The 24,162-nt window shown below is 46.8% G+C and overlaps 1 protein-coding gene across 1 annotated transcript in view; it reads left to right on the top strand.

Annotated features, from left to right (window-relative positions):
• The first annotated feature begins 7,561 nt into the window (after window positions 1-7,561).
• Window positions 7,562-24,162, top strand: part of dlg3 (discs, large homolog 3 (Drosophila)) — a 779,594-nt gene continuing 762,993 nt past the window's right edge. The window contains exon 1 of the mRNA XM_070882612.1: window positions 7,562-7,608. Coding sequence (XP_070738713.1) covers window positions 7,593-7,608 — 16 coding nt within the window. The 5' untranslated portion in view covers window positions 7,562-7,592. The remainder of the gene's footprint in view (window positions 7,609-24,162) is intronic.

The following is a 24,162-nucleotide window of genomic DNA, read 5'->3' as shown; positions in this document are numbered from 1 at the left end:
ACCGGAGTAACTCTCAGCTGGGCAAACTTGCCTAAATGGCCAGAATTGATGCAGGTGCAGGTTACGCCCCCTTTGGCTGAAAAAAAACTTACCTAAAAAAATCGTAACTGACTGAGTTACACTGGTGCAAATTGATTGGGGAAACTGTTTTTTTTTAACTTAGGCCAAAAAAAGCAGCCTGCTCCAAAAAAACGGCGCAAATCGCTGGGGAAAATTGAGCCCAATATTATTTTTCATGATCGCCGGAATATCGCCCATTTTAAAACCTGCTAGTTTCCATTTTTTTATTTGGGCATTAGCCGTAGCGATGTGAAATGGTCGTTAGCGATTTATTCCATCGCGCAAGACCGGCTTCCATAGCAATGGGCTTTTCCCGGGATTCGGGAGGTCAGGGGTCATCTGCACATGCACGGAAGAGAGAGAGAGATAGAGGAGGTGATTGCAGAAGCTGGTGTAGAGTATTGGAGTATTATTTGTATTAGTGACATATTGTAGAAATGGAGAATATTGAGAGTACTGAGGAAGTTATGAGTCATGTAGAGGTGGAGAAGGTGGGTGAGGTGGGAGAGGAGATGGGCAGACGAAGGGACGCCAAGCGCTTTACTGAGGAGGCCAATGCTATCCTCGTCTCTGAGGTTGAAAATCGTTGGGCCCAATTGACCCGGGGTGGTCATGGGGAAACCATCCCCCAAGGTGTACCAAAGGATCTGGTGTGAGATCGCCGAAGTGATGTCCTCGATCACACATGAGGTGAAAGAGCCTAACCAGTGCCACAAGCACTGGAATGATCTTGTTGGTTCCGGCAGATTAAGTATTAAATTTATTAAATAAATTGTAATGATGCAATGATTAATTCAAATGCAGATCTGCTGGATTGTAGTTAGGCTGGTAATCTTGGTGTCATGCGTTTAATCCTAACCTCAATCTTATTAAAGTTATTCTCAGACCGTAGATATAACCATTAATTCAATTGCTTACGAAGCGTATTAGCATATAATGTTAACGATGAATAGCATGGGTGATGACGAATTGGGGATGTTCTGCGTGTTGTGCTGTGTGTGTTGTGTTGTGTAATAGTAAACATAATAATCTGATGTATCTGTCAGTAAACTGATATCTGTCATATCTGTAATAGTACCTAGCAATGATCTTACACCATGCTCTTGTCACCTTTGCAGAAGAAGCTTTCGAAGAATCGGTCTGAACAGAGACGTACTGGGGGAGGGCGAGCAGATCTAACCCCGTTGACGGACCTCGAGGAGCAGGCGTTGGCCTTAGTGAGGGTCCACAACTGGTCCGCCACCCGTGGCATTGCTGAACCCGTTCTTGCGCCACGTGAGTAATGTATAAACCATTGGTGATTTAAAGTAATTTTATGCCATTTCAGTATAATATATGATTGATGAAATGTTATGTAATGTTATGTAATTAATGATGGGATCATGAAATATCATTGTAATGCAATGCAGATTCTGTACTATCATGATGTTAATTATAAGTGATGTCTGTCAGTGATATTTATAGCAGTAGTGTTGCTCCTCGTACATATGCCTGCGGAGCGTAAGCATTCTCATGTGACCCTGGCACCCCCTTCTCTTCTACTAACCTAATTTATGTTTTCTAGGTTACCAGGCCTAACAGGCTCTCCAGGTTCCACAGGTTCCCCAGACTCATCAGCCTTCACAGGATCCCCAGGTTCCCGTGGTTCTGCAGGTTCCACCAGTTGTCTCTGGAGGTGAGGAGGCAAAGAGCCTCTCCTGTCCTTCTGCAGGTCCTCCTATCCACCGAGGATAGTGAGGAGGTGGAGGAGCAGCATGCAGCAGTCTCATCTTGCATTCCTGCGGCCACGTTCTCATGCACCGAGGAAGCAGCGGGGCCAAGTTGCTTACAGCAGGGCACCCTGAGTGGTTCCATGCCTGCGCCGACCTCGCGGAGGTTGGTTCGGTGAGGCCGCACTGCTCCAAGACCGGCAGATGTAAGTATGGACATGATGGAACTGTCCAGGACGAGCGTTGACATAGGTCGAGAGCTCCTCCAGGCAATGGGCGGGTTATCTGGTCACGTTGCCACTCTGACCGCGATAGTCTCACAGGAGATGTTGCGGGTGGTAGTGGTTATGGAGAGAATAGCTGAGTCCATGGATGCCAGATGGCATCCAGTGGTCCCGGAATACGGCACTGCACCGCAAGGTGCCATACTGCCATTGCCAATGACACATGCGGGCCAGGAGGAAGCTCTTGCTTCTGACTCGGAGTACGTTTCCCTGGCAACGTCCTCTCCAGCTGCAGCCCCATCTATGAATCTGCCGTCACCACCCACACAGCAGCAGCGCTCGAGGTGCCCTGCTACAAGGCGGCTTGGAGTTGGTACAAGGGGAAGGGGAAGAGGTGGAGTTCAGATGAGGGGGGGGGGGGGCCGTAAAGGAAAGGAAAGGCATGGCCGCAGATAGGGAGGGTGGGAATTCTTATTATTGTTTTTTAAAAATGTGTTCACTGTTGGGTGGGTGTTTGTTATATTTATAATTGTTTTTTAAAGTTTGTTGTTGTTTTTATTGTTATTTGTTATTTAAAACATTTTCACTGTTGGGGTGGGGGGATATATGGGTGTTAACTGTTAATAAAATGTGTTGTTATTTATAAACACATGGGTGTTTGTTTCAAAAAAAATTTGTTTAAAACTTTTCTAAACATTAAATTTTTTTTATTTAACTTAACATTGTTGTGCAGTGTCTTCAAATAGCAGAAACGTTAAGCATATACAAACTTTGCAAACACTGGCAAGGCCAGGAAAGGCAAAGATGAAACGTAACGTAACACAACTGTAACTGCAACTGTCACCAACGTAATGCAAAGCGTTCATTTATGAGCTGCGGACACAACAGTCTTGCAGCTGCGTAACTACCACAAGGCTTTTCCTGCGGTCAAGGGTTGGGTGGGGGCATGGCTTCAATGCCAGCCTGACTGTCCTCCCTGAGGGCCTCATCCACCTCCTCGTCCTCCTCTTCTGCCTCTCCTCTCTCCTGAGGTGGACCAGCGGTCCCATCTGGCAATTCTTGTCCCCTCCTGATAGCTAAGTTGTACAACATGCAGCAGACCACAATGATCTCAGCGACCTGCTCAGGGTGGTATTTTAAATCGCCTCCTGAGTGGTTCCAGGCATCTGAAGCGCTGCTTAAGCATTCCAAGTGTCTTTTCGACGATATTGCATGTGGCTATTTGGCTTTCGTTATAGCGCTTCTCGGCTTCTGTCTGGGGCTTACGCAGGGGGGGTCATCAGCGAGCTGGCAAGGCCATATCCTTTATCCCCCAGCATCCAACTGTGACCTTGTGGCTGACTCTTAAACAGGTCAGAGACTGTCTCTCATGCAAGATGTGCACACCATGGATGGTCCCTGGAAAATTTGCATTTACTGCCATGATTATTTGCCTGTGGTTGACAACGAGTTGCACATTCAGGGAGTGGAATCCCTTTCAGTTCCAAAACACCTCTGCATCCTGAAAAGGTGATCGCAGGGCTCCCTGCACGTTGGGGAAGTTTGCTATTCTCGAGAAACTCAAAGCCTTCCCAGTCTGTGCCTCTCTGGTCATAGGGAAGCTTATAAAGTCCATCCTGCGTGTGTAAAGGACTTCAGTCACCTGTCGAATACAGCAAATGTTGCCAGCTGAGGCCTGAAAGGAGCCCGATGCATAGAAGGAAAGTTCCACAGTAACCTTAACCTCAATGGTCCTGATGGTGCTGTTAGGCTGCAGATCTCCCTTAATGAGCTGGCATATCTCACTGATGACCTCCTTTCAGAAGCGCAGCCTCCTAAGATATGTGTTATCAGACAAGTCCAGGTATGACTGCTTATCCCTGTAAGTGCGTCGGGTGTAATGGCTCCCTCTCCTCAGCAGTTTGCCACCTCTTTGGTCGGGCACATAATGCTCTTCAATGAACCTTCTCCCATTTCTAGTCTGCAGCATGTGAGTAGTCATCAATACTGGCTGAGAAATTACAGGCCCCATTACTATTACTAAATGCCCTATTTATATGTATTCAAAATTATTAAATTGTCCTCTAAAAACTCAATAAAAAAATCAAAATTCACCACAATATAATTCAATGATCGTCAAGAGATTTTAAAACCACCTTGAAAGCACTCACGAATTACTTCATAGCTCCCATGAACTTGAAGCAGCCTTTTATGAAAAGTCCTCGAATTACAAACGACATCCATACTGCTGGGTTAAGGTCAGGTGAGTGCAGCTTTTTTTGAGCGTTTTTTTGGGAGAACGATCATTTGGGCGGTATATGGGCGAGATGCCAAAAGTAGCGCTCGGCGATAATCTGGGCGATATTTGGCCGTTAGTTTCCATTATAAACAGTCTTCTGGCCGGTGCATGACTGATGACGTCATAATTAAAAAATATATATATGGGCGGGTGGTTCAGCTAATTCTCAGCGTTAACTTTATGCCAAAACTTACGCCGGCGATAAATGGGCGATAATTGGGCATTAGTTTCCATTTTTAATCAAATATGGGTGTTAGACTAAATCTTAGCAGTTAAATGGGCGATAACTGGGCAGTAGCGGGGCGAATCCAGTGGAAAGTCTAGCCCTTTGTCTCCGATGGTAGCTGGTCATTATTCTGCCATTCACCCCCTATCTAGACTAACCTTTTTCTAACTCCTGCCATTACCATTTCAATTCAGCCCATCATCCCTTTTGTCTCTCTAATCTCTCCTGCCTTCCACCCTATCACAGACCTTCCCTGTTGTTCTTTATTTACCCCCTCCCCCTTTCAGTGCTTCTTAAGAATGTGTTCTTTTCAAACATTCGCCAGTTCTGACGAAGGGTCATCGACCGCAATGTTAACTCTGTTTTTCTCTGTACAGATACTGCCTGACCCGCTGAGATTTCCAGCATTTTCTGTTTTTATTTCAGATTCCAGCATCCACAGTATTTTACTTTTGTTTTGTTCGTGAATCTGTGACTGACACCTACAGATATAGTACTGCCTTGAAGTCAGTTCATTTAAATCTGCTTTAACTAACCTTCTTCCCTTTCCCGTATGATCTGGAAGAAACTGAACTCCCCTGTAGTCAAACCTGCCTCCTGCTGATCAGAAGTACACCACCATTCTCCACTGAGTTGCCCAACACTGTTTTATCACTATTGCAGCAAATTGCTGGAATTACTTTATAATTACCTTTGCCTCCAAGTAATGTGGATGGGATTAGAAAATTGCAAAGGGACATTGATAGATTAAGTGAGTGGCAAAACTGTGGCTGATGGAGTTCAATGCGGAGAAGTGTGAGGTCATCCACTTCGGACCTAAAATAGGTCAGAGTATTTTCTAAACGGTGACAAGCTAAGAACTGTGGAGGAGCAGAGAGAGTGAGGGGTCACTAAAAGCTAATGGAATGTTGGCCTTGATCTCAAGGTTGGAATTCAAAAGTGACATTATGCTTCAGTTGTACAGAGTCTTGGTCAGACAGCATGTGGAGATCTGCGTTCAGTTTTGGGCACTCAACCTTAGGAAAGATATGTTAGCCTTGGAAGGAGGGGTGGGGGTAGAATTTTATACGGGCTTAAAAGGTTAAATTATGAGGACAGATTGCATAAACTTGGTTTGTATTCCCTTGAGTTTAGAAGATTGAGGGGTGATATAATCAAAATATTTTAAACGATCAAAGGATTTGATAGGGTATATATAGAGAAACTATTTCCTCTGGTGGGGAATTCAGAAAAATGGAGCACGATCTTAAATTTAAATCTAGACTATTTAGGAGTGAAATCAGGAAGTCACACAAAGGGTAATGGAATGTCGGCCTTTATATCGAGGTTACCCCAAAAGGCTGTTGGTGCTTGGTCAATTGAAAATTTCAAGATTGAGATTGATAGATTTTGTGTTAGGTAAGGGAATCAGGGGATATAAAACAAAGGCAGATAAATGGAGTTGAGGTACAGATCAGCCATGATCTAATTGAATGATAGAACAGGCTCAAGGGGCTGAATGGTCTACACATGTTCCTGTGTTCTTTTTTCTCTAACTATTTGTGTCTCTTTGTCCCTGATTTGAGAGATTTCACTGATTGCCATTTCCGGGAGGTGGGGGGGGGCGGGGGGAAGGCAAAAGGCAGCCTATGGAGGAGCAGCAAATGACAGATCACAACTTCAGGATTTCCACATAAGGTTGTGCATGCGCTAAATCCTGAAGTTGTGGTCAGTTTGAAAGGCAGAATAACGGTGAGCACTACCAGTCATCGGGACCGCTGGGCCAGTGTATTTTGTATGTACTTTTATTTGTTAAAATTATTAGACAATCTTAGTAATTCAATTTGGGGCATGAACTTACTTGATTGTGGGGCGTTGGTATTTCCATCTTCTGAAACAACTAAGAGTGCTGGCTACACTGGCATACAGGGATCTGTGTAAGTCCCAAGGGTACAGGTTCTCAATGGGGATAAAAATGTAGCTGCAGCTTCTGGATAGTTCGGCATGTGAGATCCGCATATTGGGAATGCAGCAAGGCCTTTCAAGGTGTTTTTCTCTCTCTCTCTCTATGTCCTTCTGCCCATCTGTATCTCCCTGTTTCATTCCCCAGTATCTCTGTGTGTCTTTCTAACACTCTCCTGGTGTCCATTTCACAGCTCAGAAACAGGCCATTCAGCCCAACAGGTCAATGCCGGTTTTATGCATCACACAATACTCCTCCCACCTTACTTCATCTCACCCTATCAACATATCCTTCTGTTCCTTTCTGTTTCATGTACCTGTGTATCTTCCCTTAAGTGCATTAATGCTATTTCATGTGGTAGCGAGTTCCACATTGTCTTTGATCTTATATCTTTCTCACTATCTTTCTCTCTGTCTCACTATCTGCTTCTCTCACTTTTTATACAGTTTTTCATTTATTCCCCGTGTCTGTTTCTTTCTCTCTCTTTCCCCGTCTCTCTCCATTTGGGTCTCCTTGTCTGTTTATCTCTCATTTCTCTGGCTTTTTTCTCTCCTGCTATTTATTTGTCTCTTTCTCTCTCTTTTCAGGTCTTTATTTCTCTTTCTTGCTCTCCCTCTTTCTCTCTCACTATCTCTATCGCCCTCTACATCAAGGGATAAGGGGACAATGCAGGAAAGTGGAGTTGAGGTAGCAGATCAGCTATGATCTTATTGAATGGCTTACTCCTGCTCCTAATTCTCTGCCTCAGTCTCTTCACTGCCAGTTATTTTTTTTTCTACCTGTCAGCCTGTTTCTTTTTCTCGCACTTTTGCGCTTGGTCTCTTTCGCTTAGTGCTCGCTATCTTTATTCTCTTTCTTTTGCCCATGGTTTCTCTCTCTCTCTCTCTGCCTTCGCCTCGCCAGATGTAGGAGTCTGGATTCTGTTTTTGCTGCAGCTCCTGAATGCAGTAGTTAGCGGTTCGCCACATCACTGAATACTATCAGAAGAGCAGCGCCATTCGGAGCGGAGAGGATACGACAGCAAAGCGCCAACAAGGAACAGTTTCACAAACCCTGCCGATTGCAAGTGTTGAGTGGCTGCAGGTCACAGTCACTGCTCGGTGTAATGGGGCAGCCGGAGCGTCGAGTGTAAAGGAGGAGTTGCGAGTCAACAATGGTTCACAGACAAGGTGCAGTGCAGCATCTTTATATAATACTCTACCTGCCGTGCATGTTCTCTACTGCTCTCCGTGCCACGTGTGCTTTGTTGGTCTGTGATTATATGTACTCCCTGAGAGTAACTGGGATGAGCTTGTTGCTTTTTTTTAACCCTGTGTAAACAAAACTGAGCTCGAACTGAAATCGCTGCGACAATTCTTATTTGCAGGACTGTCTTATATTTAGTGTAGGGATTCTCGAAGCATTTCAATACACGCTCGGAGCACCCATCTGGGAATATACACCGAGGCTGCTAGTTACCCTGACTATAGTTGTGCATTTTTAATTTTGCTTTTTTAGGCTTCATCAGAGATGTGTGCACACGTGCTGTATAATACTTGTGTAGGATTGATTTTATAAGTTTCTTCTAGCTGTTATGTAGGAAGGCACAATCAGCAAGTAAAAGCTTGCGAGCAGTGACTCAAGTTTTGCTCTGTCCAAATCCCTTACTTTGTTTTTCACGTGTTTTACAGTGAAACAGCTTTAGTATTTATTGTTGAAAGCCCATGTGCCCCCCGGATTATTGTCCAGCAGTCTGCACAAATATGCTCCGTGTAAAAGAGCAAGATTGAGCAGGCAGCTGGAGCACGTTTTAAAGTGGAGCTGGTACAGGTGAAGAGAGAGGCCATGGAAACAAATTAAGTTGGAAGTGTCAAATGTGAATTAATGATTTGCCTTTTTATGGATAGTGCGATTTCATTTCTAGTATGGTTATAGACTGATTAACTTGCTGACTTCTTGAGAAGTTTAGCAACTTTGAGGCTATGTGTGTAAATCATCCATAAATGTAGTGCATTTCAGTTGAAAACATATTTATCATAAATCAGGGGCAGGACAATGTGATGATTACATAGGATATACGGCACAGGAACCGGCCATTTGGCCCAACCAATCCATGCGCCGGCGTTTATGCTCCACTTGCGCCTCCTCCCGTCTTTCCTCGTGTAAATCTATCAGCATAACCCTCTATTCCCTTCTCCCTGATATACTTGTCTAGTCTCCCCTCAAGTGTTTCTATATTTGCTTCAACCACTCCCTGTGGTAGCTAGTTCCACATTCTCACCACTCTTTGGGCAAATAAGTTTCTTCTGAATTCCCTATTGGATTTCTTTGTGACTATCTTATGTTGATGGCCTCTAGTTAAGCTCTTCCCCACAAATAGAAACATTTTCTCTGTATCCACTCTATCAAAATCTTTCATAATTTTAAAGACCTTTATTAGGTCACCCCTCAGCCTTTTTTCAAGAGAAAAGAGACCCAGCCTGTTAAGCCTTTCCTGATATATTCCCCATGCAGTGAATTCCCATTTGGTCTTTTCACGAGGGTAGTGCCAAGCAAGAGACAATTGGAGGGAGAATTACCATGATGCTTTTGTGCATTACCTTGTGCCTGGTTTGTAGAACATTATTGGTCAAGGTCGAGTAGCCAGTTGCATTTGAGTGATCCTTTGGTAAACTACTAGAATCTATAATATAGGTTGAAATTACTCAGCACTTGGAGGTAATCATGGCCACTCGGCAAAGATTTCTAAAATTCAGTTTGTGCTTCACCATCCTTATAGAATCTTTCAAAGAAATAACAGAGATATTTTACTTCGATTTTCAAAAATCAATTAATCAGTGACTTCTGGCAAAGGAATTATATATGGAATTAAGGGGGCTGTGGTGACATGGATAGAGACAGGGGGGGTAGAAAGTAAAGGGTAGGGGTAAAAAGAAAGTTTCTCAGACAGGAGAGGTGTTGTTGACGGTGTTCTATAGGGGCTGTGTTGATGAGTAGATGATACGCATGTAGGAATTTATAAGACAATATTGAAATATGATGATGGTACCAAATTGGGAGGCATGGCAAATTGTGAAAGATAGCAGAGAGACAAAAATTAGCTGGCAGATGGGCAGATATGTAGCAGACGCAATTAAGTGTACAAAAATATGAAGTAATGCATTTTGGAAATATGAATAGGAAAATAGGTATGTGACCCGAGTCAGCCTTTTATTGATGACCACCTTCAGAGGGCGATCAGTGTGTCGGTGCAGGACTATCCTTGTCCCATACCTAACTACGAATGAAAGACTGACATTTGCTGTAGTATAAAGAATATGTTCCTCACAGCATTACCTAAAGTAATTCCAGGGCAGCTTAAAAAAAATTCAAATGGCACAGTCTTCGTTTCTCTTCCTGCTGTAAATTGGGTCCAGAAATGTCCACACACTGCATCAATGATCTCAGCATGGCACATACAGCACACAATGTGCATGTTGAGATCACAAATATGATTCGTGTGCTTCTCTGGACTTGATATTTGCAAAGAAAATAATGGAGAATTTGGGAGTTTTCTGCTAAAATTCAGGAGAAATTGTTTTTTTATAGATTCACCATTTAAAAAAACTCTGGGAATTTATTGGTGAAAATTGGTAAAAGCTGATCATAAAGGTCCCAAAGTATTTACCAAGGTGCTAACCTAGGTTGATAAAATCCAGGAAAAAGGATGTTCCAAAATATTGGAATCAGAATGAGTGTTATGCATGTAAAGTTACAAAGCATTCAAAACGAAACTGGAGAGTAGGAAGCATTAATAACTATTGAAGGATAGTAGCTTTAATAGAGATGCGGCTTAGGTTTGAACAGGACTGGGAACTTAATAACCCTCATTATTAAGGGAGATAAGGAAAAAAGAGAGGGGGAATAGTTAGAAAGTGAGGATGTCCTAGTGTTAAGAAAGACTCCATATGGTTAGAGTTAAGAAATAGAAAGAGAAATGGTACAATTCTCAGTGCGCATTACATGTTACCCAACAGTCGAGGTGAGATAGAGAGGTCTTCAGACAGTTTAGAGAAATGCATAAGAACAGGGCAAAATACTGGATGATTTTAACTATCTCAGGATAGTCTGGAATAAAATTACGACATGTGGTTAAAGTGGAAAATGATTTTTAGAATGTATCCAGGGCCACTTCATATATCACCACAGGGTGGGTTTAAAATGAGGGCGGGAATTGGGGTTGTGGAAGCAGAGGAGATAATGAAGCGTTCGCCCCCCCCCACCACAGGAGCTTAAAACCTGGAGATTGTAACTCTCGGCCTCATTGATGAGAACTTCAGGCTGCCATGGAAGTGGTCACCAGCAAGGTAAGTAACGATTTGGAGAAGGAGGTCGGCAAGTGCACTATTGGTGGAGGCTCAAGGTATCCTAGTGCGGGCAGGATTTCTGGCCTAGAGGGAACCTTTAAAAATGGGGGGGAAAATCATTTATTTGGGCCTCCTATGGTCAAGATACTTGCTGCCTTCAGCTTTCGATGGTGAGTTCAAGACTGTGCGGGTCTTAGTCAGGCTCATGGTTATCGGGATGTCATCGTAACGCACATATCATTTAAATTAGGCCCCCCTCTTCTAGGGCGGATGGCCTTCCTGTGCCTGAATTCAGGCAAGTAAAAATGGTGAGGGGCGGGGAAGCATCATGACCACGGCATGAAGCCCCCACCCTCACCATCTTGACTCCCGCCAGAGTAGACGGGGCTAAAATCAGCCCTTGTGTTTCTATTCCAACAAGCAAAGAAGTAATAAATAAATAAATAAATAAATGCTGGAAATACTCAGCAGGTCAGGCAGCATCTGTGGAGAGAGAAACAGAGTTAACATTTCATAAGAACATAAGAACATAAGAATTAGGAACAGGAGTAGGCCATCTAGCCCCTTGAGCCTGCTCCGCCGTTCAACAAGATCATGGCTGATCTGGCCGTGGACTCAGCTCCACTTACCCGCCCGCTCCCCGTAACCCTTAATTCCCTTATTGGTTAAAAATCTATCAATCTGTGATAGATCGATAATCTTTCAAAGAAGAATTGCTTGATTTAGTACTTGGGAATGAAGTGGGAAAATAACTATTGGGAGAGTAGGAGAACAATTGAGCAATAGCAGTCATGACAGATTGATAAGAATAGAAAAGGATAATGAAAAGTCAAATATAAGGGTGGTGGACTGGAAAATGACAAAGTTCAGTGAGATAAGAAAAGGGCAAGTCCAAATTAAATGGGCTGAAAAGTTAGCAAAGAAAGGAAGACTTGCATTGATATAACACCTTTCACAACCTCAGGACGTCCCAAGTATGCCATTTAAGTACTTCTTGAAGTGTTGTAATAAAAGGAAATGTGGCAGCCAACTGGCTCGTAGCAAGGTCCCACAAACAGCAGTGTGACAATCACCAGATAATCTGTTTTAGTGATGTTGGTTGAGGGATAAATATTGGCTAGGACACCAGGGATAACTCCCCAGCTATTCTACAAATAGTGCCATGGGATCTTTTACATTCACTTGAGAGAGCAAACTTGTGAGCAGTGGAAAATTTTCAAATGAGATGGAAAGAATACAAAATAAATATATTTTGATAAGGTGAAAAGGGGCTGAAACAAATAATAGTTGCATGGATAAATGGAGACGCTAAAATTTTAAAAACTTGAAAGGCGGGCATATGATAAGAACATAAGGACATAAGAACTAGGAGCAGGAGTAGGCCATTTGGCCCCTCGAGCCTGCTCCGCCATTCAATAAGATCATGGCTGATCTGACCATGGACTCAGCTCCACTTCCCTGCCCGCTTTCCATAACCATTTACTCCCTTATCGCTCAAAAATCTGTCTATTTCCGCCTTAAGTATATTCAATGACCCAGCCTCCACAGTTCAATGGGGCAGAGAATTCCATAGATTTACAATCCTCTGAGAAAAGAAATTTCCCCTCATCTCAGTTTCAAATGGGCAGCCCCTTATTTTAAGAATATGGCCCCAAATTTCCCCAGCCACTTACAGCGGCGTATCTCGATGTGGTGCACCGATTTCCTGGAGGAGAAAAAGCGGCATAAATCTACCTGTGAATTTGGCTGCTCCCTCGTCGTCCGCATCCATCGGCGTCACGCAGCAGAGTGTGGGGTGGGAGGGGGGGAGCTTCGGCCGCGCTTGCTCAGTCCGGCCGGCGGGGGGGGCGGGGCTTGGGCCCAGTGTGTCGTGCAGTGCCGGCAGCGACACGCGTGACTGTTTCAGTGCATGCGCAATGGGCGCTCCAGTCTGCGCGCATGTGCAGTGTAACAGGAAGCTTGGCAATCGGCCACTTAAAGGGGGAGCGTTCTCAGAATAAGTGGCTATGGAGCATATATAAAGGTGAGGTCTGAATATTGATTTTTGTGTGGCTGAGGGAGTGGAAAGGAGTGCTGAATAGGTGTAAGAGAGGTGTAAGTGTGACTTTTGAACATTACCTGCGTTGAAGTCCAATAGACGAATGGCTCAAGAGCGTGCAAGAAGAACCAAGAATTTCCTCCATGAGGAAGTGGCGAAATTAGTAACGGTTATTGAGGAGAAACGGCTGGAGCTGGATATAAGCAAGAGTGGTCCGTCAAAGGTCTCCCCCAAGGAAATGAGGAAAAGGTGGAACCTCGTTACCGAAGAATTCTCTGCTGGGGTCAAAACCACAAGATCTGGAAGCCAGTGCAAGAAGAAATGGCAGGATATTGGTCAAGTAGTGAGTGTAAGTAATATCTTCTTCTTTAAATTGAGCAATTGTATGTGTCCGACCCATCAGAAGTGCACCATGTCTGACAATTTATATCTTCACCTTTGCAGAAGAAATTGGCCCACAACAAGAGGAAGAGAACTAGAACAGGAGGAGGTCCGCCAAATCTGCACCAACTGACGCTCCTGGAACAGAGGGTTGCTGCCTTGCTGAGTCGCACCGGCAGAAAAAGAATAAGCTCTGCACAAGCTGGACCCACACGCGAGGGTGAGGGTGAGTCATTAAAATGCATAGTGGCCCTTCAAATCAACCTGCTCACTGCCTGCTACCAGTGAGACTACTCATGCCCCCCATCCTGCCCCCTCCTGTGCTGCTAACGATTTGACTGTTGTGTTGTCTTTTGCAGAAGAAGACGACACTCTTCAAGATCCTAAGGATCCAGATGCGTGTGCTCCAGACCAAGGCGGGTGGGGGGGGGGAGGGAGGGGTCCATGGAAATGTGTGCTCTGGAGAATGCTGACAGCAATATCGATCATGACATATCACAGGGCATCACACTGCCAGAACCTTTCATTAGCTCCTTGGCAACATTCCATGGGCTCACACCTTCCGAGTTCGCGGGTCCGAGTGGCGGTTGGGAAATTCATCTTGGGACACCCAGTACCCCACCGTCCCAGCCTGCGCCTCACACTGAAGGGGTGCCACTAGGTAGACCCACGGCAAGGGCAAGGAGAAGCCGACCAGTCTCTCCTGAGAGGCAGCCCTCAGCAGAAGTAAATCAGGTTTTTTCATTGGGCGAGAAGACCAATGCCCTCACAAGATCACTCGTGGCGGTCATCACTGGGGTGCGTGATGAAGTCGCCACACTATCTCTGCACTAAGACGGGAACTGAGGGTGTGCAGACAATGGCAGATGCCATGAGGGAGCTAGCTTCTGCAATAAGGGCACAAAGGCCAGAGACTCAAAATTTCACTCCCACTTCACTCCACGCACCAGCCACCGGTCAAACCCAAGCCGGGCCCCCAACCCTTCCCCCCCCACCATCACCGACCCTATGAGGAAGTGCACTTTCCCCGAGATGTGGGTGAGGGATGGGTGCAGACTTTCTTTCCTGCTGTGGATGTTGTTGTTGTTGTTGTTGTTTGTATCGTTGAAGTACACTGTAAAATATCCAATAAAAGATATTTTGTATCCAAACTGAATCATCCTCCTTTAGGACCACACAACATTTAGGGTCAACTGTAAAAAGTTAAAATCCCTCACCCCTACAGTCATGCGTGCCTGTCGCCCCTAGCCCTGATGGGAGGGCTAGCCGGTGTGTTCTGCAGTCGGCAAGATAGGACTGCTCTATTTTCTGTAGCTGATTTATCTTTCATTTATTTGTGATGATGTTGTGCAGCTGTTGTGCTGAAGATGTTGTAATGTTGTGCTGATGTTGTGAAGGTCTTTAGAGCTTTGGAATTCTCTAACTCACCTTCCCGTTCCCCCCCGCCCCCCCCATCTCTGGCTACCTGCGCTGATTTCTTAGATGTAGGTAAGATTTTTCTGTGCCTACAAAAGTGGCCACATACTCCAAGCTAACTTAGGCCAGTGTAACTTTCAGCTGGCCAAATTTGCTTCTATGGCCAAAACAGGTGTAAGTGGCTGGTCACGCCCCATTTTGGAGAAAAAAAATTAAACTAAACTAAAACAAAATCTATCTAACTGACTTATACTGGAGCAAGTTAAATGGGGAAATTTGTGATTTTTAAGTTACTCCAAAAAAAGCTACTTGCTCCAAAAAAAGCGGGCCAACTCTTGGGGAAATTTGAGCCCTCTGTCCCCTAGTTTTAGTTTCCCCTTTGAGTGTAAATATCCTCTCTGCATCCACCTTGTCGAGCCCCCTCATTATCTTATAAGTTTCAATAAGATCACCTCTCATTCTTCTGAGGTCCAATGTGTATAGGCCCAACCTACTCAACCTATCCTCATAAGTCAACCCCCTCATCTCCAGAATCAACCTAGTGAACCTTTTCTGAACAGCCTCCAATGCAAGTATATCCTTCCTTAAATATGGAGACCAAAACCAAAAATGTTAGGGCTAAAAATCATCATCATCTAGGGACTTATCCATAAGAGGATGTTACTACTTCCAAGTGTTATGCTTCAGGGCTCTCACTTGTGCCTCATCGGCAGTAAGGTCCACGCTGTTAAGGAGGACTTTTATGTTGTTGTCATGACATCTTGTTTTGGGTCAGCTTCATGGCTTCTTCCAGGTTGGTGGTGAATGCTCTGGCAGGGTCAGACTCAGGATGGCATATGAGGTGTCCATAGCAGAGGAGTTAGTAACGATCAACTAACCGGGACAGCGGTTGTGGCAAACGTTGCCAATTGTTGGCAAATTCCTATAGTACATAATTCAAGATAAAATTAGTGAGCGCTTAGGAATGCAGGGATTAATTAAGGATGGCAAATATGGATTTATTAAAGATGTATGTTTGACAAATTTAATGGAGTTTCTTGAATATATCCTCTCCATCATAAAGACTGCCTTTTTCTAACTTCACTGTCTGTGCCCCTGTCACACCCTTCTGCTGCTGAAACCCTCATCCATGCTTTTGTCACTGCCAGATTCTCTCTTCCAATGCTCTCTTGGCCAGCATTTCATCCTCCACCCTCCATAAATTACAGCTTATCAAATCCTCTCTTGCTCATATCCTATCTTGCTCCAAGTCTCACGCCCCCATCAGCCCTGTGCTCGCTGAATTACATTGGCTCCCATTCCCCCACCTCCTCAAATTTAAAGTTATGATCCTCATATTTAAATCTCTTCATGGCCTTGCCCCTCCCTATCTGTGTAACCTTCTGCAGACCTCTAACCTTCTGAGAATCTGTGTCTTGTACATCACCGACTCCCTTCAACCCATCATTGACGGCCATGCCTTCTGTTGTCTAGAGCCTAAATTCTGGAATTCCCTTCCTAAAACTATCTGCCGCTCCACCTCCCTCCTCCTTTTAGAAACATAGAAACATAGAAACATAGAAAATAGGTGCAGGAGTAGGCCATTCAGCCCTTCTAGCCTGCACCGCCATTCAATGAGTTCATGGCTGAACATGAAACTTCAGTACCCCCTCTTGAAACCCTTCTTGAAACCCACCTCTTTGACCAATCTTTTAGTCACTAAAAGTAATATCTCCTCCTTTGGCTCAGTGTTGCTTTTTGTCATTGCATTACAACGCAGTGCCTTGGGATGTTTTTTCTACGTTTAAGGTCCTATATGAATGCAATTTGTTGCTTTATTGCCTTAATTAAAGGTTTTACTTGATAGCTTGAGCATCTCCCAAAAGTCAGGTTGAAACTTGATATGTTTACCCAAAGCTGACTCTGAATTTAGATTGTGCAGTCTGAGCATGAGTAGTATTTCCCAGAATGCACAGCTCAATTCAGTCAGCTGCACTGATGGAACATTCGAGCAGTTTCTGCCCAACACTGTTTCAAATTGTGCAAAGAAAAGGTAGAAGGCAAATTAAAAACACCTTTATTCAGGTAAAAATTCAATTGGATTTTTTTGAAACCGCGTTTGTGTGAGGAGAAGTCATACTGATTATATATACCTGTTGCAGTTTTTGTTTTCTGAACTTCAGAAACTTCATTCAGCTCAGAGACAGATGGTGTTTTTCCTCCTCATAATTGTGATCATTTGAAGTAAACAGCCTCTAATTAGCATAACTGGTTATCACCTGTTATGTTGAGATAATGTAAACATTCTAATTAATAACAGCTGTCAAACACCATCATGTCTTTTCTCATTTCATTTTGTAAATTTTAAAAGCTCGAATTGCCACCTGTGTTTTGTTGATAGGAATTAGAATTTCTATATTGTCTTATAACAGACAGACACAATGAGTGTGTTTACAGAGATCCTTTAAAGTCACAAACCAACGCTGCCGCACATCAAATTCCCCATATCCCTCCCCCCACTTAACTTCTCTGCTTTTCAGTTCTGTCTCCCTAGCAATGAACAATGGTGCCTTGTTTGCATTTTATGGCCATGTTAACCTGCATTCCCACTTTTAGTGATGTGCATCTGCACCCCTTTGCTCCTCTACCCCATTTAGACTTTTATTTTCCAAGAGTATGTGGCCTCCTTATTCTTCCTACAAAAATGCATCACTTCACATTTATCTATATTGAAATTAATTTGCCAATTATATGCCCATTCTGCAAGTCTTCATGGATTGTATTGTATTGCAGCTGGAGAAAGTATATTAATACATTCGTATGTCCACATTTCTCATTCAGTTTTTATGGTTTGTTGATGAATCAATGGAATCACTATTTTCAAAAACATTCTTACTGCCATTTTCTCTCAGTAACTAAGATTTCTAATGTCCAAAATAACATTTTAAACAAAATGGAAAAGCCAGCCTCAAAAGCCTGGGCTTCAACTGGATGTTTTCACCTCACAACAGTTAAGAGAGAGCTTTGCAGAGTTTACCAGCATGTAATCTGCACGTTGTGAGTATGAATTGTTTGCACAATTTCCCAGCATGTAATCTATTTATCAACAGAAACTGGCAGGTGGAAGCCTGTGAGCATTTAAGAGTTTCTTTGCTTTTTCCAAAAGACTTTGAAAGAAACTGGAGACCGAATTCTTGATGCTTTTAATTTAGGCAAGTGATTAAATTATTTTAATGTACTTTTCTGCTTCAAACTCCTCATAGACAAACATTAGTGAATAGCAATAATTATTATTGTGGTTTATTTATTGATTAGGAAAGAAAAATAAGAGATTGTTTAAAGGGAATGACTTTGACAATTATCTATTGGTTGTATCAGTTGTTGGTCTATTCCAGAATTCAACGTTGCTCGCTCTGCACCAGTAGAAAATAATGGAATACTTTTCAGAGGCAACACAAATGTAACAATTTTACATATGTATATCTATCTGCTGTATATAAAAGTATTATGTACAGTGCACACTTCTTGTCCATATTGGCCTAACTTTCTGTGTCATGATTTTTGAATCATGCTTTTCATGTCAATATTTATAATGGAAAAACCCCATGTCAACACCTCAGGATTTTAGAATGGGAAAAACCTTCTGTTGCCTCTTAGCTGTCATGCTGTAAGTGCAGGCATCTGGCCACAAGATGGAGTTGCTATACAAGTTGTTCAACTCTGTCCGCCAAAGGAGTAAGATTCGTGAGGGGTTGGAGGGAATGGGCGTTGGGCTGGGAAAGTAGAATTAATCAAAGTGGGTGGAACACCATGTCATTCGCATTTGCTTTCTGCTGCACCCCTGTGACCCACCACCCAGCATTCCAAAGCTGACCCATGCACTGGCTGGATTGTGGTCACGGTGCATTACAGAGTGCAAAGGACATTACGAATTGCATAGAACTTGCAGATACATACTGTGGAGGTCTGATATAAGTTCTTTACAGTTGTGGCATTATTTGTTGCTATGCGGCTCAATTGTACAAAATTGTTGTAAATTTTAACGTAATTACATTAAATGTAAATTATATTGGTGTGCAAACGGTATGTTAGCTTTTGTTACAAAGGGATTAGAGTATAAGAATAAAGGGAGCCGAAATTGCCCCTGCCAATAAGGCCTCTGGCCGCCTGAAAGTGGCAGCACGGAATGGCCACCGATTTGCAGCATTGTCCTCCGAGGTTTTTGCTGCGATATGAAGTTCTGCCCTGCCCCCCCCCCACTTCCGCACGCTCCTGTAGATGCATCATCAGAGCGCGCAGTGCAGTGGCTCCTCCCTTGAAGGTAATTTCAGGTCAAAAAGTCTTCCGGCCACCTGTCGGTGCCCCCGACAGTTTTTTGGGTCGGTACACAGTGCCGGCTCAAGACCGCCAGCGGCCTTTAAAGGCATGTTGCGTGTAACACCATTGTTTATGCCGAGAATTTTTTGGATTTTCACAAGGTTTGCTCGCTGCCTTGTTCAGAGCGGGATTGAGCGCTAGTGGGCTCGGGTCTTCAATCTGGACAACACAGAGCCCTCATTGTGAAGGTTCTGCTTGTGGAGGCAATGGGCTCAGTGCCAGCAGTGGAACGCCTCCTCCACATTGAGCACGGCAGGGAGGCACGCAGGAGAAGGTGGCACCGTCCCCAGAGGCAGCGGGCCAGGGATGCAGCAGGAAATGGCTGCCCAACATGCAGAAGGCCACAGAGATGGCGACAGGCCTCAAAACAGAAAGGTGGCCCAGGAAGGACCTGCCGTCAGGAGGAGGGTCAGTCAGGTACGCTGACACTCCGCACCAGATAGTGGATGAAATCGAGCGACATCAGGATGCACAAGAGGCAGATGCTTGCCAGCAGCAGACTGCAGAGGGTGAGGAGCAGCAAGAGCATGAGGGAGAAGGCAATGAGGTAGCTGCCATAGGAAGATGTGAACATAGTCGTGGGGGGAGAAGGCCCTGTCGTGCAAGGGTCTATAGACAGCAGTTTCCATACATCATCATCATCATAGGCAGTCCCTTGGAATCGGGAAGACTTGCTTCCACTCTTAACATGAGTTCATGGGTGGCTGTACAATCCAATACAATTGTAACGCCTCTGTTTAAAAAAGGGGGCAGACAAAAGGCAGGTAACTATAGGCCAGTTAGTTTAACATCTGTAGTGGGGAAAATGCTTGAAGCTATCATTACGGAAGAAATAGCGGGACATCTAGGTAGGAATAGTGCAATCAAGCAGACACAACATGGATTCATGAAGGGGAAATCATGTTTAACTAATTTACTGGAATTCTTTGAGGATATAACGAGCATGGTGGATAGAGGTATACCGATGGATGTGGTGAATTTAGATTTCCAAAAGGCATTCGATAAGGTGCCACACAAAAGGTTACTGCAGAAGATAAAGGTATGCGGAGTCAGAGGAAATGTATGAGCATGGATAGAGAATTGGCTGGCGAACAGAAAGCAGAGAGTCGGGATAAATGGGTCCTTTTCGGGTTGGAAATCGGTGGTTAGTGGTGTGCCACAGGGATCGGTGCTGGGACCACAACTGTTTACAATATACATAGATGACCTGGAAGAGGGGACAGAGTTTAGTGTAACAAAATTTGCAGATGACACAAAGATTAGTGGGAAAGCGGGTTGTGTAGAGGACACAGAGGCTGCAAAGAGATTTAGATAGGTTAAGCGAATGGGCTAAGGTTTGGCAGATGGAATACAATGTCGGAAAGTGTGAGGTCATCCACCTTGGGGGAAAAAAACAGTAAAAGGGAATATTATTTGAATGGGGAGAAATTACAACATGATGCGGTGCAGAGGGACCTGGGGGTCCTTGTGCATGAAACTCTTTTAGAGTTTATCTGTAAAACATAAAACATTAAATGGTGCCACCCGACCTGGGTGACACACCAGACATTTACAAGGCCCTTTTTTTTCCTTTTTTTTTTTTTTTGGGCACTAAAATCACAATTTTTCCCCAGTGCCCCCTATAAAAGGGAGGGGGACACTAAAAGCACCGGCAATTAAAAACAAATTAAACTTTAAAACATAAAATCAAATTAAAATTTGGTTGCCGGGCGTGATGATGCACTCCAGTCCCTCCGGTGCCCACCTCTCGCGGAAGGCCGCGAGCGTACCGGTGGACACCGCGTGCTCCATCTCCAAGGACACCCTGGACCGGATGTAAGAGCGGAAGAGAGGCAGGCAGTCAGGTTGAACGACCCCCTCGACCGCCCGCTGCCTGGACCGGCTGATGGCACCCTTGGCCGTGCCCAGGAGCAGTCCTACGAGGAGGCCTTCGGACCTACCCGCTCCCCTCCGCACAGGGTGCCCAAAGATCAGGAGAGTGGGACTGAAGTGCAGCCAGAATTTCAGGAGCAGCCCCTTCAAATAATAAAACAGGGGCTGCAACCTCGTGCATTCCATAAAAACATGGAACACGGACTCTTCCAGACCGCAGAAATTGCAGGCGGCCTGGGAGTCCGTGAACCGGCTTAAAAATTTATTGCACGGCACTGCTCCGTGCACCACCCTCCAGGCCAAGTCCCCGATGAATAGTGGGAGGACCTCCGCGTAGAGTGCCCTCCATCGGGGACCCCCGCCTCCTCCGGACGGCAAGATGGTACGCCATGGCATGTCCGGACGGCAGGCGAGGATGGCAAAGTTGAGAGTGTGCAGGAGCAGCCCGTACAGGAAACCCCTCCGCGCGGAACTGAAAGGCACGGAGGGGATTTCCCCGAGGCGGCTCAAGTTGTGAGGCGCCGGCCCCCGAGGGAGGTTCCGGGGTTTGGCGCCGATGAGGAATTCCGTCCGGACGGGGGTCAGTTCGGACGGGATCTCCCCACGTGCTTGAGCCTCCTCGATGCACCTAACGGAGTCAGGGCCCAGAGCTGTTTTTAGCGACTCGATGGCATCGGCCGCGCGGCGGACGTCGGCTGAATTTAGGCACCGCGCCAGCGTGCCTGGCACCATCCAGCCCGCTCCTCCGCCATCGAGCAGGTCCCTGACCCTGGTCACCTCACCAGCCACAGCCCTCTCTTCCGACCGCCACATAAAACCTCGGTCGTGGAGGTACGGATTCCCGAGCAGCGGCTCCTGCAGGACGGCCGCCACTCCAGCCGGCGGAGAGCTGCGCTTGGTGGAGACTTTGTTCCAGACCCTGATGAGTTCCTTGTAAAAGACAGGCAGCTCCCGGAGGGCGGTCCTGACACCCCCCAAGTTCACAAACAGGAGCTGCGTGTCGTAATTGAGGTCGCGCTGCTGGCGGAAGAAATACGTCGCCAGAGCACACCACCTAGGAGGGGGCTCGACGTAAAGGTATCTCTGCAGGGTCTGAAGACGGAAAGTCGCGAGCTGGGCGTTGACGCACACCAACGACTGACCGCCCTCCTCAAGCGGGAGACTCAAGACCGCGGCAGAGACCCAGTGCTTCCTGTTGTTCCAGAAGAAGTCCACCAGCTTCTTCTGTATTTTGGCGACAAACGCAGGGGGAGGGGTCAAAGTGACCAACCGGTACCACAACATTGCGGCCACCAGCTGGTTTATGACTAGCGCTCGATCCCTGTAGGACAGCACTCGGAGCAGTCCTGTCCAGCGCCCTAGGCGAGCGGCGACCTTGGCCTCCAGCTCCTGCCAGTTCGCCGGCCAGGCTCCCTCGTCGGGGCTAAGGTAGACTCCCAGATAGAGGAGATGGGTCGTGCTCCAGGCAAAAGGCCTGAGCTCCTCCGGCAGGGAGTCCACCCGCCACTGACCCACCAGGAGTCCGGAACATTTCTCCCAGTTGATCCTGGCGGAGGACGCGGCCGAGTAAATCTCCTGGCACTCACGCATCCTCCGCAGGTCAGCGGGATCCTCTACCGCGAGGAGCACGTCATCGGCGTAAGCCGAGAGGACGACCTCCACGCCCGGCCCTTGCAGAGCCAGTCCCGTCAACCTCGTCCGCAAGAGGCGCAGGAAAGGCTCCACGCAAACGGCGTATAACTGGCCGGACATGGGGCATCCCTGGCGCACCCCTCTCCTAAAGCGAAGGGGCGCCGTCAAGGACCCGTTAACCTTAATCAGACACTCCGCGGCGGCGTACAAAAGTCGGATCCGGGCGACGAAATGCGTCCCGAACCCGAAAGCGCGCAGAGTTCCGAGCAGATAGTCGTGATCCACCCTGTCGAACGCCTTCTCTTGGTCGAGGGATAGGAAGGCGACCGACAGACCAGCCTCCTGGGAACAATGGATGAGGTCCCGGACCAGATGGATGTTGTCGTGGATTGTCCGGCCCGGGACCGTGTAGGACTGGTCGGGGTGGATCATGTGGTCCAGCACGGCACCAAGGCGAGCAGACATCGCCCTGGCGAAGATTTTGTAGTCCGTGCTGAGGAGGGAGACCGGGCGCCAGTTCTTTAGGAGGCGGAGATCGCCCTTCTTAGGCAGCAGGACGATGACTGCCCTGCGCCAAGAGAGGGGCATCTCCCCGGTCGCCAGACTTTCCCCCAGGACCCGCGCGTAGTCGCTCCCCAGGACGTCCCAGAACGCCCTGTGGAACTCCACGGTCAGCCCGTCCAGCCCCGGGGATTTTCCCCTCGAGAGCCGGTCGAGGGCACCGGTCAGCTCCGCCAGGCTTAGCGGAGCTTCCAGATTTTCGGCGCCCTCCGGGCTGACCTTCGGCAGGTCCTCCCACAAAACTCTACGCGCTTCCTCGCTGGACGGATCCGGAGAGAACAGAGCCCCGTAATATTCACGGGCCCTGTTGTTGACGCCCTCCGGATCCGAGACGAGAGAGCCGTCATCGGCCAGCAGCGTCAAGAGCTGCTTACGGACACTCTGCCTTTTTTCCAGCGAGTAGAAGAAGGGGGAGCCGCGGTCCAGATCCCGCAGGAACCGGATCCGCGACCTCACGAACGCGCCTCGGGACCCGACGAGCTGCAGGTCCTTCAGCGCGGCCTTCTTCGCTTCGTACACCGTCCGCAGGGCCGGGTCCTGGACGACTTGACCGAGACGGGATTCCAGGTCGAGCACCTCTTTTTCTAGGCGTCCGACCCTGGCCGCCCGCCTCTTGGTCGACCCCCTCGCGTACTCTTGACAGAAGACGCGGACGTGAGCCTTGCCCGCGTCCCACCATAGCCTCAAGGAGGGGAAGCCCCTCTGCTTCCTTCTCCAGTCGGACCAGAATCGACGGAACGAGTCCTGGAACCGCACGTCCTCCAGCAGCCGGTTGTTAAAGTGCCAGTACGCGGACCCCGTCCTCGCGCGGAGCGAAGCGAGCTCCGCCCACACCAAGTGGTGGTCCGAACACGGCACCGGCCGCATGGAGGCCGCCGGGACGCAGGAAACGTACGCCCGAGACACGTAAAGGCGGTCGACTCTGGACCATCGTACTCCAGGCCTCACCCAAGTAAAGGCGCTGGAGTCGGGGTGGAGATTTCGCCAGACGTCCACCAAGTCGAAGGACCCGACCAGGTCCCTCAACTTCTCCATCGCCGTCATGCACTGCGGGGCACCGGAGCGGTCCCTCGCCTCGAGGGTGCAGTTAAAATCCCCCCCGAGGACAATGCAGTCGCCGACGTCGACGGAGCCAAGAAGAG

The sequence above is a fragment of the Pristiophorus japonicus genome, chromosome 6 (assembly GCF_044704955.1).
Source record: "Pristiophorus japonicus isolate sPriJap1 chromosome 6, sPriJap1.hap1, whole genome shotgun sequence".
Classification (NCBI taxonomy): Eukaryota; Metazoa; Chordata; class Chondrichthyes; family Pristiophoridae; genus Pristiophorus; species Pristiophorus japonicus.
Note: the sequence above shows the minus strand (reverse complement) of the source record. Positions and strands in the feature narration are given on the sequence as shown.